We start from the raw sequence: 13,532 nt of genomic DNA on the forward strand, positions 1-13,532 counted from the left end.
CTGTTATAACCTTATGACTAAGTCAATAATATCAGGAATTCTTACCTTCTTTCAATAACCTCTACCTAGATACATTCAGGGTTAAAATTCAGTGGACTAGTACACTTTAATGACCTACTAGTCATGTGTCTATCTTTGTTACAGCTCCTTAAAAGCACATAGTACAAAATTTATTGAACAGACAACGATCAGTGTTTATAAGTCTTTCAAATGAAAAGGGAAATTTTTTTTAGGTACGGAATGAGGAAGAAGAGCCAAGCCAGAACAACAGGCAAGGTAGGCATGAAGAAAAGTATAAGAAAAGAACGTTTGCAAGGATCTGTTAGTGAAGCAACCAATAACAGGCAGCAAACAGCTGAAACATTCATCTTCCCATCTGAGTATGTGTACTGGTAACTCAAGGCAAAGCACCCTAAATCTCCACTTTTCATATGGAGAACCTAGGGAAGATAGAGATGTGGAATGTCTCCACTTCTCCAGCCACCAAGGGCTAACAAGAGAGTTTAGTTTCCATGAGCTCACTGCAACAAGCCTGCCCATTTTGCTTCTTGCATTACAGAAAGGTGGTATTAATCCGAAACGTTTCATTTCAGTCCATCCAAAATGGACATATAAAATAGATATAAAATGGATATAAATGGATATAAAAATAGATAAATGAGGATAATTCGTGTGTTTTCACCTTTTTTATCCTGATTTGAAATGTATTTGTTTCAAAACCACTTTTTTTTTTTTACTGGTGATAAACATTTATGATAAACTACTCATCACAGACTGGTAGAGCCAGTACTTTGTAAAGGTCATATTTTCAGCCACCTTACTTTGGAGAGGGTAGATGGTATCCCTCCCACAGAATGCAATACACACAGTTTTTTATCAAATAGCCCAATATCACTTTCACAAATTTGATGTGATTAAGATGGATTAAGAAGCCAATCAATTGCAACCACTTTCCTCAATCTCAGAAAAAACAGTCTTTCTCTGGCAAACCATTTCATCTAATTCTTGCAGTTATATATCCTCCTTTCAGCAAAAAATTACTGCCAGATAATTCAGATAAAATTGCTGCATAGTGAGCACTTTGATCCCATGAAGATCGAATTGGAAGCCCCAAAACCCATATTAGAATTACCCAAGTTCAATTCAGTCTCCTGAGAAGAATACCTGCCATTAAAGGCAGCTAAAAATATTTAAGCTGGTACTCCACTAGTGAATAATAAAGTATAATTATGTTCTGCCAGTTGTTAGTAATCTTATAGCAAAACTTGGTTAAAATTACAAAGATGGAGTCTTAAAATTTTATAAAAAAAGTACAGAATAATATGGAATTGCAAAGGTGTCTGAAGTAGCCACACAGTGAGATTGATCTTGAGAAAATTTTTTTTTTGCCCTTTTTGATCTAAGAGTACTACAACATGGCAGTAGGTGTTTCATGTGAAAATTTGAATGAACAAGAAGAGGTCACATGGAAGAATTTGTCTAGGAAAACGTATGTGCAGGAAAGTTGTGGTGGAAGCGGAGAGGGCCTTTTTTCCAAGAGTGTTACAATGGTAGCTGCAGACTGTATTGGAACAGACTGGACAACACAATGCGGAAGTGAAACACAGCCCCACTCCTTAAAGGCAGAAGCCATAACACAGGGAACAATTATAGGCAAATAGATTCTGAAACTGGCTAGTTGCTACCTCGACCTCATAGCTCTCACCCTCACATCACCACTTCTGCTTCAAACCCCATCCCTAGGCAAAGGAAAGAAGAGGGCGGACTTCTCCCTTGGCCACTGTCAAGAAACTGTAGGACTTTATAGGGGATTGTTACTAGAGGTGATTGGAAATTTTCTAACGCAAAGTTTTCCATAGGAAAATGGTAATTCATTGGTAGCTTTGATAACTTTGATGAATTTTCCCGTGGAACAGAGGGAGGGTTTTAGAACTTGTTTGCCAATCCAAGTCAGCTTGGTTTCCTAGCAGCTCACCTGACCTAGACTGCCTTGAAATCAGAATACAAGCTTACCACTAGCTACTCTGCAGCAGCAAAGATGGAACCATAAGAGAGCTATCTCAAAACCAGGAGTTTCATATCTTTCAGGAAGCCTGATAAAGAGTTATTTCAGCATTATATTTTTCCAAATAGAATATTTTGATATTTGTTCTAAGATTTAATTAATATTTTTTTTAAATATGCACAGGAAGAGTAAACTCATCCTTCCAGGAGTCAATGGACGATCACACACCCTCAGGAACAGAATACTGTTTGTACCTTTAGTATGATGTTCTTGTTGCAGAAGGAGTTCCCTCAAAGAGTCAATATTGTCAAACTCTTGGGCATTTTTCAGGAAATCTTCAACTTGATCAATTTTAACAGCAAACTGCATTAAGAAAACAAAGGGTGAGAAGAAACATGGTATAATTTTCTTTCACAGAACTTCATCATAATCTATGAATTATAAGGAAAGTTCGTGAGAATTTGTAAATTCTTGGAAAAAGGCATCTTAAGTGATGTGACAGACAAGTGACTGACAGATACAGATGCTCTGTGGCCTCTATGCACCTTCTGGGTTTTTGAGGTTCTCATTGATTGAGGGAACCCAGATTTCAGTTTACATATTCTCTAATTACAGTTTGTTGTTTTATGAATCACCTTTCCTACTTAGCCTTCAGACCCACTGAAAATAAATTCTTATGGAAGAATCTGTTAATTTCAAAGCCTTGAGTAAAATCATTTAACATGAATGAAGCCTTTAAATTAGGTCTCCTTCCCAGAACTTCTTTCTAATGTTAAAGTATTGGGGGGAAAAAAAAAATTTAAGGGCAACATCAGACAGAGATAAAATCTTCAAAGCAATCTTTTGAAGGCAGAAATGAGTAGCAAATTTAAGCTAACTAATATTATGGCAAACACGGTAATTAATTATAGCGGGGAAACAGCATCTCTGTAAGGAAGACTGAAGTTAGATTACTCCTCTACAGCTCATTTTTCCATGGGTTCCATATTTTAAATATAGAAACATGCTATGTTTCAGGGAGATCTAGAGCAGATTTTGTAATATACTGAGATCGTTAAAACTGGGATTGGAATTCTTTGTGCGGCTTCCACATTTGCACGTGCAATTTCAACTATGAGTAGCTCAGAGATAGTTGAGACACATAACTCTGCATCTTCGTCAATCTTTATCAATTCTACTTCTTCATTTCAGGAATGAAGAAACCAGCAGAGTTCAAACTTCTGTTTCAGTGTAAGCCAAGATGTAGAAACCTATGGTGAAATTAAGGGAGATGTACTCTGCAAGCACTCTGCTTTTTCTGTCTTCTCTATTGTTCCACACTTTTCACCCGCTTGACCTGCATGCTATAAAGGAAATCCATTAGGTACCAGCATTTGAGATTTGAGTCCTGATTTTCACTAAAGACTATTCTTGAGATGTGTTTTGTGTTTTATCACAATAAAACAAAGATTTCCATAATCACAGGCTGTCATTTAAAGAAAAGCCTTTCCATAAGAAGTTTTAGAAACTCTATTTAAATTGATATTGGATTTCTTTTTCCCTTATATATATATATAAAATGGGTATGATTTGTGCTGTACTCCAGATGCTGCTTGTTGTTTTAATGATATAAACCCGTTCCAGGGGCAATTCAGTTAGCCCCTTAAGGATTTTGTCTGTACTAGATCAACCTTTGGTAGTACAGAATTTATCATAGTGACACTTATGCCAACTCTGTACTAATTTATTTGTATAACAAACATTGTTAGGACACAATAATTAGTAGATTGTTGATCTTAAAGTTCTTTGGACAGTTAGCAGTAGAATGGTTGCTTCTGTAGTTTATAGGTGGCAATGGGCTATTGTAGAACCAAAATTATCAGGGAGAATTATTAAACTCTTCAAAGCTCCAGGGATGTGGGGAGAATTGAATGTGAGGCCACACAGAGTGAGCACACACCTGCAGGGCATGGAGTCGCCATGCTTTAGCTGCCCATGTATCAGTGAACTAGCGTAAGAGATACAGAGGAATGGTGAACAGAAAAAGACAACACTCTGAAACCTGTCTCTGGGCTCACGCAATTGTCCTTTTGTGCACATCAGCATGTGGAAGTCTCAGGTAAGGGACGGGCAAGTTAAACTAATGTTTAGTTTGCATAATTAAAGTAGCTGTATGAACATTCCAGTGTAAAACCTTCAGTGACCAATCTTCAGTAACCATTAGTGAAGGCATCTGAGAATTTAGTTCTTTTAATGCCAAATAATTTGAATCATAAGGAATGAAAGGTATTCTGCAGAACGTCCATAGCCACTGAATTACATACTTTAGGTTTTTGTCCAGTTCCATTTTTCGCTGACATGTTCAGTCAAGTCCTAATTTTGGAGACATCATGACTAAGATATTTCTTAAAGTCTACATGGTTTTTTGTCCAGTTTCATCCTGAACAATCCAGAAAGTGAAAAGGAAGGATGCATGTAGAAATTTTTATTTTCTTAATTGCTCCAGCCTTTAGGAATGCAATGAATGTATATAACGGAGTAAAATTACAGAGGACAGAGCACCTCTAAGATGTGGGAGGTTTCAAATTAAGAGTAATTTAATTTAAATACAAACCTCCAGAGCATTTTCAAAGAACACTGAAGTAAGTTCCAGAAGAGCCTGTCGCTTCTCTAACATAACAATGAGGGTATCCCATGCATCCCCAAGGGTCTCTGCCATGGCATCATAAACCTGACTCTTTTCTTTGTTCTCCTCTGCAGCCTTGTCTGCTTCATGCAGCAGGTCCCATACCTGGTCTTCCAATGCCTGAGGAGGGGAAAAAAAAACCCAAACAAAAAACACATAAGAAAACCATGAACAGAATCCAAAACACTGTGCTGATTCTGGTGTCAGGATACTTTTTCAGTGGGTCTAATAAACTACCTACAAGTCTCCTACTCCTGCTTTCTTTCTAGTTCCTAGTGACAGGAGTGTAGCTGTTCCTGCATGTTTCAGAGTAAGCTTCTGAATTTCATCTGCATTTGAGGCAATATTTTTATGAAATTTATTTTAAAAACAACATTAAGAGAATTTATCATTCTATCTCTAATATTTAGATTCAAATGAGTTTACATCTCCTTAAACACAGATCTTGCTGGAAGTGGTAAAAACACAGGTATTTTGGATCTTTCACAAGCCATCATATTATATTACGTGACATTACAAGCTTTAAAATTTTGTAAGGTAACTTACTCATAGGTCTCCGATGACTTCAATGCAATCCAGACAAGAGTAGCTTGAACATATGCACATATTTGAGAAAAGCACCAAATTTATGCAATGTTTCAAGTTCAGCTTGCTGCATTGCTGAAGCTGGCTGCCAAATAATAATACCCTATTGTCAAGAAAATCATTCTACCGTATTTCATTTCCTTTACTGCTCTCACCGTGAGAAAGATAACTGCTGGGCTATTTCCAGCTTATGTTAAAAATCGTAAGTGTGTCAGAAAAATTGATTAGCATTAGTACTATATTCTATTTCTGCTCCCACACACACACACAATCTCGGGTTTTATTATGAGCATGAATTAATAAAGTGCCAATTTCTGCTGTTATTACAGATGCTATCACATGAATGTGTAATGGGAAAAGAAATCTATATTAGGCAAATTAAAATCTACGATAACTCATTCTCATGACACAGACTCTAATAAAGGCTAAAGAATTGAAATCTTTGAATTCTCCTGACATATCCAACAGAAAAGAGGAAATTGCAGAAAGCTTTATTGCTCTAAACACAGAATCATAACCTCCAATCCTCCCTAGACCTTGTATACTACACAAAGATATCAGCTTGAAGAGGCTCATCAGTTGTCTCTAAAAGCAGTACTGTGAGAACAGTATAATACGCTATGGAACTTGTATTTTTTCTTTGAAAAAAAAAGAATGAAATTAACTTGACTTTACAGACTGACAACTTTGAAAACAAACAGTGCTAGAATTAACAGGCATAAGAACAGCTCCAAAAAATCCATTTTTTTCTACAGTATATAGAAAAGTCATTATCAGCAACATGAATACATACTTACTGTTTGGTGAAAAATCCATCAAAATGAGCATCTGATCAAAAGCCAGCATTCTAGAGAACAATACACGCTCCATGTAATTTTTTGAATACCAGGAATGGGAACTGCTGCTTTGTCTAGTTCTTGTATAAAACCAGTTCTTTTTTTTCTGTTGAATCCCCATCCTGATTGCCTCATAATATGAGAATAAAAGCTCAAATCCCCCAAATGCTACCTGTTCTGTATTTAAGTAGAAATCTAATTAACATTTATTTAAAAGTATGCTTTGACTTTAAATTAGGTCATTTGCATAGAGTAGATACTGTCACTCTGATGTAACTACTGATAGCAACTGGTTTATATCTCCATTGTACCACAATGAAACAAGAATCAGATCAGGAAAAACAGCTGGCCTTAGGAATCTAATCCAAAGTACTCCAAATCAACTTTTATTCAAGAATATTTACCTAGCTGACAAAGTAACAAATGGTTGCTGAAGGTGTTTTTCTAGTCTTACATGCAGCAGTCAGAATCCTTATTATTAGAAATAAGAGTGCAGCACAGACTCACGACAATTTTTAAACTGCAGAGATTATATGGTTGTACAATTAACAAAATCTAAAACCCAGCTTCATCAAAATAATTATAATAGTAAATTAATGATCTGAGCTCATGAAAATTTTAAATGAAAACCCATCTTTCACTGGAATCTTTAACACAGTTCTTTCTTGATTTTTCTTTTATTGGTTGGCATCATTATTTCTCAAATATTTTTTATACTGTCAAAGCCATACAAATTACATTTTCCATGTAATACTGGATTTTCCTAAATATATGCACAATCTCTTCAGAGTCAACAAAGCTTTTGTTCTTTGTTCAATCTCCAAAAAATGCTAAACTCCAAGTGCTAACTGCCTAGTGCTACCCGTGTTGGATGAATCCTGACTAAGAGACCTAAAGGAAGTTTGTTTTGTTTCCTAGCACCAAGAAGAAAATATCTTGTGAAGGTCTTGTGGAAGCTTTAAGGCCAAAGTATAGAATAAAAGAAATACATAACAGAAGATGAACGAACGAAATACACAAAGATGTGACTTCATCGCCCTGTGATGGCAGAGTAGGATGATTTTAATGTAGACATACTTCAGAGTGCTTACTAGATATAGCTGAAAATGCTTTACCAATACTTTTGACGTAAAATGATTTTCAAACTTCTTTACACCAAGCATTTGCTTTTAGCTGATAAGTTTGACTTCATTTGAAAAAGTGAATGCCATAAGGTAAACAATAAAAAAAATTGGAAAATTCTGCTGTTGTGACTCCATTATGCCCACTTTCCTTCATTTGTTTGGTTTCCTAATCACGACACTTCTTTCAGACATCGCGTAAGTACAGAAAAACATCTTATTGTTCGAGAAACAATCCTGTAAGGAATATTGGCTTTTAGTGGAGAATTAATTTATGAGACACCTGAAATAGATATTCCATAAAATGACATCAGAATTCTAAGTGTTCAGTTAAAATCATCCTGGTGAAAATAAAAAGCTCACTCTAAAGCTAAGTGATGGTTAGAAAAAAAATCTGCAGATTCAATATGCTAGCAGTCATTGTTTTCACTTAAAAATTACTAAAAGTCAGGGATTATTTTCACTGATATTTATCAAGGAACTGGGAAATTAGCAAAATGGTAATATATAGTATTTCTGCCTCTCTTAGAAAACAGATTACAGTTACTGAAAATAATGAAGTTTGGGAGTTTTTAACCCCCACTGGTAATTGCCTTCAGAAGTAACGTGCAGGCATGATGGCTGCACATCTTTGTCTACATTGTTCACTTGTTTGAGAACACTGCATTTTAGGTAAGGTCTTAAAATCTCCAATGGTCAATACAATACCAAAAGGAAGAAAGAAGTTACTTCACCGGAAAGGCCACTTTACCCAAATACCAACTTATCAGGCACCACCCTCTATTTTCCACTTCAGACACAGGGATTTTCACAATAAAAACAAATCCAGCACAAAGGCAAACCTACATTAATCATTAATAGTGCAGCCACATTTGTATTGTGTCATAAAATGCTAGTAAAATTGGTAGTTAGACTCATGTGCTATTTCTTTTTCATCTTACTAATTATGCCACTAAATTTGTTTCTAAGCTTTTGCACAAGGAATACTAATGAACAATTTCTCTAACTGAAGCCATTTGCCAGTAGGTAAATGAGCACCCATAACTATAATATGATGCTCTTCAAAGAGTCTATACATTCAATAAATGTATTTTAGTCTTCCAATTCCCTTCTAATGCCAGCTGTTCCTGTTATCATTCATTACATTTCACAGACCACATAAAGGCAGGATATGACATTTACAGTCCTTCAAAACAGACATAGATATTGATTCTCAAAATCTATTTTGAAAACACAGCCAGACTGCTTGCAAGATAATTTTAAAAGGCTACCCCAATAAAAGCACAGTATAAAACAATGTTTTTGTACCATGAAGGCACAAAGATAATTTGACTAGCTTTTCAGACACAAAAGAGAGGAAATTATTACTAATTTTCCATGTCACATTGCTTTGTTCTCTGTCCAGTTTCAAAATAATCAATATTTTCTAACTACATATGGTAACAGAAAATGCCTAGAGCTCTGCTTGTCTACAGGACACACAAAAATGTTTCACTCTTTCCTAACAGCTCAGCTTACTCAAAGCTATAGCATTCAAGACCCAAATTCAACACTAACGCTATTTTGCATTTAGAAAAAGAATATTCTAAAAGGATCATGAATCAGGAAATAAAATATGAATTTTTAAAAAGCTATAAAAATGGAAAATAAATAATGTTTATGGATTTCATTCATTTTTCCAATAGCTTAACTACTCATGAATGCAGGCATATGAAGAGACCTTGAAAGGCAAAACAAAAATAATGAACAAAAGTTTCATGTGCAGACTGGGTCATTCTCCGTTCTTGTCATTTATCTCCCAACGCTAGGAAATTGCTGTTATGTCCTAAAGTTTGTTTTAAAACAGACCTAAAATTTAGGGCTTATGTCCTACAACAAATTACATCCATGTGGCTTTTTGATTCTTTGATTTTAATTCACTTGTACAATCTTTTAGTAGGAAAATGCAAGTTCATGTTGGAGTTCAAGTACCAAGCGTCAATTCACTTTTACGCAGTGTTAAAATTTTCATGGTTTGGATTGTTCTAAAATTTGGTGAGAAGACTAGAAACTGGTGAGGGTACTTGCTTCTCTGGGAAGCTACCTATCCTGAACAGGCAAGTGATAAATCATACCCACAATTTTAACAGCTGATACCATGGGGGAGATTCACATCCCCTCACTTTCCAGCCACTTCAAGAGTCTTGCAGAAAGCTGGAGTCCCTGAAAGCCCCCAGTTTATTTCCAACCTGCAAAGTGTGGCTCTAGTGAAAAGGGAAAACATGAGATTGTTTCTTGAAGCAGTCATTTGCCAGGTGAGGACAGAAACATAAGGCAGCGTGGAGTGTACAGACCACTCAGCCTCAGAGATAGTTATTACTGAAAAAGCCATTTGTCCTCTGTTTTTTTGCTTCCTCTGCACTTTGTCCAAGGTCGGTTCAGCAGATGTTCCAGCCCAGGGCTGAGATAACCCAAAGTCAGCTTATCGCTTCCCAACTACTTCTTTGCTGTAAGTGCTGTGCTTCATCAAAGGTTCTTACCTCCAAAGGTTCTAAAGAATGTGAAAGATCATCGTGGGTGTGTTTTTTTTATTTTTACTAAGTTAAAATTATTTCATGTTGTAACAGTTTACTCTCTTATTTATAGGTAGGCATTTTTAGTTGAAGTCTACAGGCTACAAAGTTGTTTTCAAACATGCTTAGATATTTGTATGTCTCTGCTGCTACAGAATTATCTCATTTCAATGTTACATAGCTAAGATTAGCTTTAGAGGAAAAAAGAGGCTTTGTATCACAAAGATCATACCAAGGTACAAACTATTCACAATATTTCTAAATCTTGGTAAATTTTATGCAGGGCTACAAAAAGTTTCACTGAAGTATGTGCATCTGATCTTCACATTTCATTTCAGTATAATATTCGATAGGAAAGCTACTGAATTAATGGATTTTAAAGTCCTCAAGCTGTTTATGTAGCAATAAAAAAGAGAAAACCCAAAAATATCTTTTAGCCTGATCAAGCCTGAAAAGTCCAGTCAAACTTGCTCTATAGTCGAATATTCTGGAACTGCTTAGAGCACAGGAAAATCCTGTCAGTTGTACACGTGGCATTTCTCTGTGCATTGTAAACATCTCTTCACTTTTACCCCTGGCTGTACATAACCCCAGCTGAGAAAAAGAAAGAGGAAACAGGAGCCAGACAGGAGAACCTGAGACAGAAAAAATGCATTTCTGAGCCAGCAACACCTGGGGCAGGTGCAAGAGTAATAATTATAGGTTTTGGTTTTCTTTTTGCTATATGAAAAAACTGTCTTTCAATAAAACTGCTAATGTTCAATTCACTCGTATTTTTTATGTAGAGTTTAACTTAAACAGCTCTTTAAAAATAGATAGCAGTTTCTCCCAAACCAATAAAGTTTTCCTGTATAATAAAAAAGTTGTGCAGTGAGCAGCATTTTACTCTTCTTCCCACCCCGTTGATCATTTCTACTTTTCTTAAGCACTAAATCTGACTTTCAATAGCTTAAAAAAAACTACCAAGTACTGGATGAACAGGCAGAATAAATCACCACCTTCTTGCGTCAGCAACTCAGAAATAGTGTTAAGACAACAACATTGGTCCCATTTGGGTGGCTCATGCAAGGCTGCCCCCAGACATCGCTTTTATAGACGTAAACTGCTCGTAGCAAGCTCTGCACAAATAATCATTTTCCAGCAGATGCTTAGAGGCATTTATTAGGAGGATAGTCAGTGAATCTCTCAAACTAAGCAACCATTACGGGGTACTGTATCTTCAGGTACTTTCAATTCAACATTGTTTATGCTAGCTAATTGAATTGATGAATAAAAATATTTTTTTTTCTAAACACTTCCCATATCATACTTATGGCAACCGTTCACAGAAATCTGTGGTTTGGAATTTGGTCATAAGTTAGCTTAAAATCACTCTGCATGTATAGCTCCATGATCCCTACAGGTATTTTTCAGACTTGCACGTAGTATTTTTATTTTGCAAAACATGGCCAAATAACAACGTTTACTAGTGTATGCAAACCCATTCTCCTACCTCCATATCCTAATATATTTGACAAGTTTATTTGCACTCCAAAGCATAAGCGTTGACCCTTAGGGTGCAAGGAAATCAATGCTGCTCTCCTTTCTGACTTCCAAAGAGGCTAGAGCAGGCTAACACTTTGAAGCATTTAACCAGCTCGTGATCCGCTTAATTTCTTAAGTTTATTAATTATATTGAAAGTTTTACAGAAAATTTTCTCATTGGAGCAAAATTCGTTTTGTATTAGACAACAACCAGCACCTAAACAAAACAAAACATCCAAACCAAACAAACAAAAAAAAAACCCAAACAACAAAAAACCCCAAACAAACAAACAACAAAAAAAGCCCCACCAACCCCCAAGACCTCAAGGAACACCCAGCAGTAAGTACATGGAATTTATGTTGTTCTTTGACAGGCTATTTTAAAGGAAAGAGGACTAAAGATAAATTTTAACTTTGTCTGGACTTTAGAAGACCCATGTTCGTAGACCCTGCTGGGGAAATTCAGAAGATTCCCATGTGCCCTGGGAAAGGGAATGTCCTACAGACCCCTCCCATCACACTACTGAAGACCCAGGATCTGAATTTCTTTCATCAGGAATAACTACGACTTTAAACTGAATTTGGTCCTAAACATTTTTTCCATACTCAGGTAATAGCAATTAAGTCACTTTCACACTCATCATGGATGATTAAAGCATCAGAAAAAAAAAATATATGGAGAAGCTAGTCCATGAAACACTTAAAGGGAGACTTTATAAAACATTTTTATCTTTTTGAGTATCCATACACTTACCACTAAAATACCACACCTCCAAGATAAGATATTGACAGCCCCTGTTTAGTAAACTTAACATATCAGAGAAGCAATTAATTGAGAGCCTTTCTCCATAAGTTAAGGTATATAGAGAGGTGACATTTCCTATGTAGCATTAAACACATATTTTCTTCCAGAGAATTTTGAGTGCAGTAACAAGCACTTTATCTTATTTTGTCTGTGAATAGCATTGACATGAAAGGGCAGAGAATGGGTTAAGACAGCCGTTGTCAAACACTATCAATACATCTAAAAAACAAATGCTACTTCTAAACCAGCCATTTTAATACTACTGGATAAAAAAATTGATGAAGTAAAGCACTAAGAGAAGCCATTATTATGTTTCTTACTGAGGCATAAAATGACTGCATGCACAACAACTCTATAAAAGTAGTGGCATTCATTAATTATCCAGCATGAGATTTTCTTAACATTCCGGACCAGCTCTGTAACTAATATAATATAACAAGACTTAAATGACTATGTGGTACTGATAGTCTCTTTATTAATTCAACATCTTAATATTAATCTATGAAAATAAATAATTGTCATGGCTTAATACTGGCATGTTAAAAAAAAAAAGTAAACTATTTTCAGAACTTCACATATAGATTGCTTGTCACTAGTAGGTTAATTTCCCCCAAATTATCATACCACTTTCACTGCTGTCCTGAATACAGTGTGGAAAAACAGGTGGCATCAGAGGTAGCTCCATTTGGAATTTCTTGGCAAAGTCTGACTTTTTAAAAGCTGACTTTTGAAATAAAACTAGATGTGCATTTATCCTAATATTACATCAGCTTCAACACATTAAAAAGACATTTCAAATGTTAAATCTTTCCTAACTACTCAGGATAGACACTATAAAATTGATATAGTGCCCAGAAGTAGACTTCCTTCTTTTAGAAGCCTTTTTTTTTTTCCTGAACAGGTTGTTAATTAACTTTTGTACTTGACCAGTATGCTATATTTTCCAGTAATTGATTAGCTATGAGGCACATAGTCCCTAAAACAGGGAAAACTGGAATAACTTTTGAAAACTATCTATCAGTCATGCTTCATGCAAGTTTTTTTTTCAGAATTCAAACCCAACCAAAGAAAACTTTAAAGTTAAAGCAAACTATACTGCCATATTTAGTGAAATGCAACACCAGTGTGCATCAAGTTCCAAAAAAAGAATTGGAAAATTGTTCATGTGTAATAACCTTTTAGTTATTATAACTGATGCATGGAAATTTTGAAATACAGACTTAGTATTCATTTTTTCTTCAATGTCTATTGAAAACGGTTCACACATTTAAAACATCTGTGGTTTTTATTTATTTCTTTAAATAATAGCTCATGTGATACTACAAAGACCTAATATAGTATCAAAACAGTTGTCATTTTGTCTGTTACCCCAGCAACACAACACAGTTGCATTTTGAGAAGACAGACTAGTAAAAAAAGAGAAATATTTTACAGGACAC

At 35.5% G+C, this 13,532-nt stretch overlaps 1 protein-coding gene across 3 annotated transcripts in view; it reads right to left on the reverse strand.

Moving 5' to 3' along the window:
• The window catches only part of CCDC141 (coiled-coil domain containing 141), a 101,267-nt gene that overhangs the window by 71,883 nt on the left and 15,852 nt on the right, over positions 1 to 13,532 (reverse strand). For all 3 annotated transcript variants that reach the window (XM_054209910.1, XM_054209911.1, XM_054209912.1), the window contains exons 4-5: positions 4,599 to 4,790; positions 2,260 to 2,368 (exon numbers count right to left, since the gene is read on the reverse strand). In XM_054209910.1, the coding sequence (XP_054065885.1) occupies positions 2,260 to 2,368; positions 4,599 to 4,790 (301 nt within the window). The remainder of the gene's footprint in view (positions 1 to 2,259; positions 2,369 to 4,598; positions 4,791 to 13,532) is intronic.

The sequence above is a fragment of the Rissa tridactyla genome, chromosome 7 (genome assembly GCF_028500815.1).
Source record: "Rissa tridactyla isolate bRisTri1 chromosome 7, bRisTri1.patW.cur.20221130, whole genome shotgun sequence".
Taxonomy (NCBI): Eukaryota; Metazoa; Chordata; class Aves; order Charadriiformes; family Laridae; genus Rissa; species Rissa tridactyla.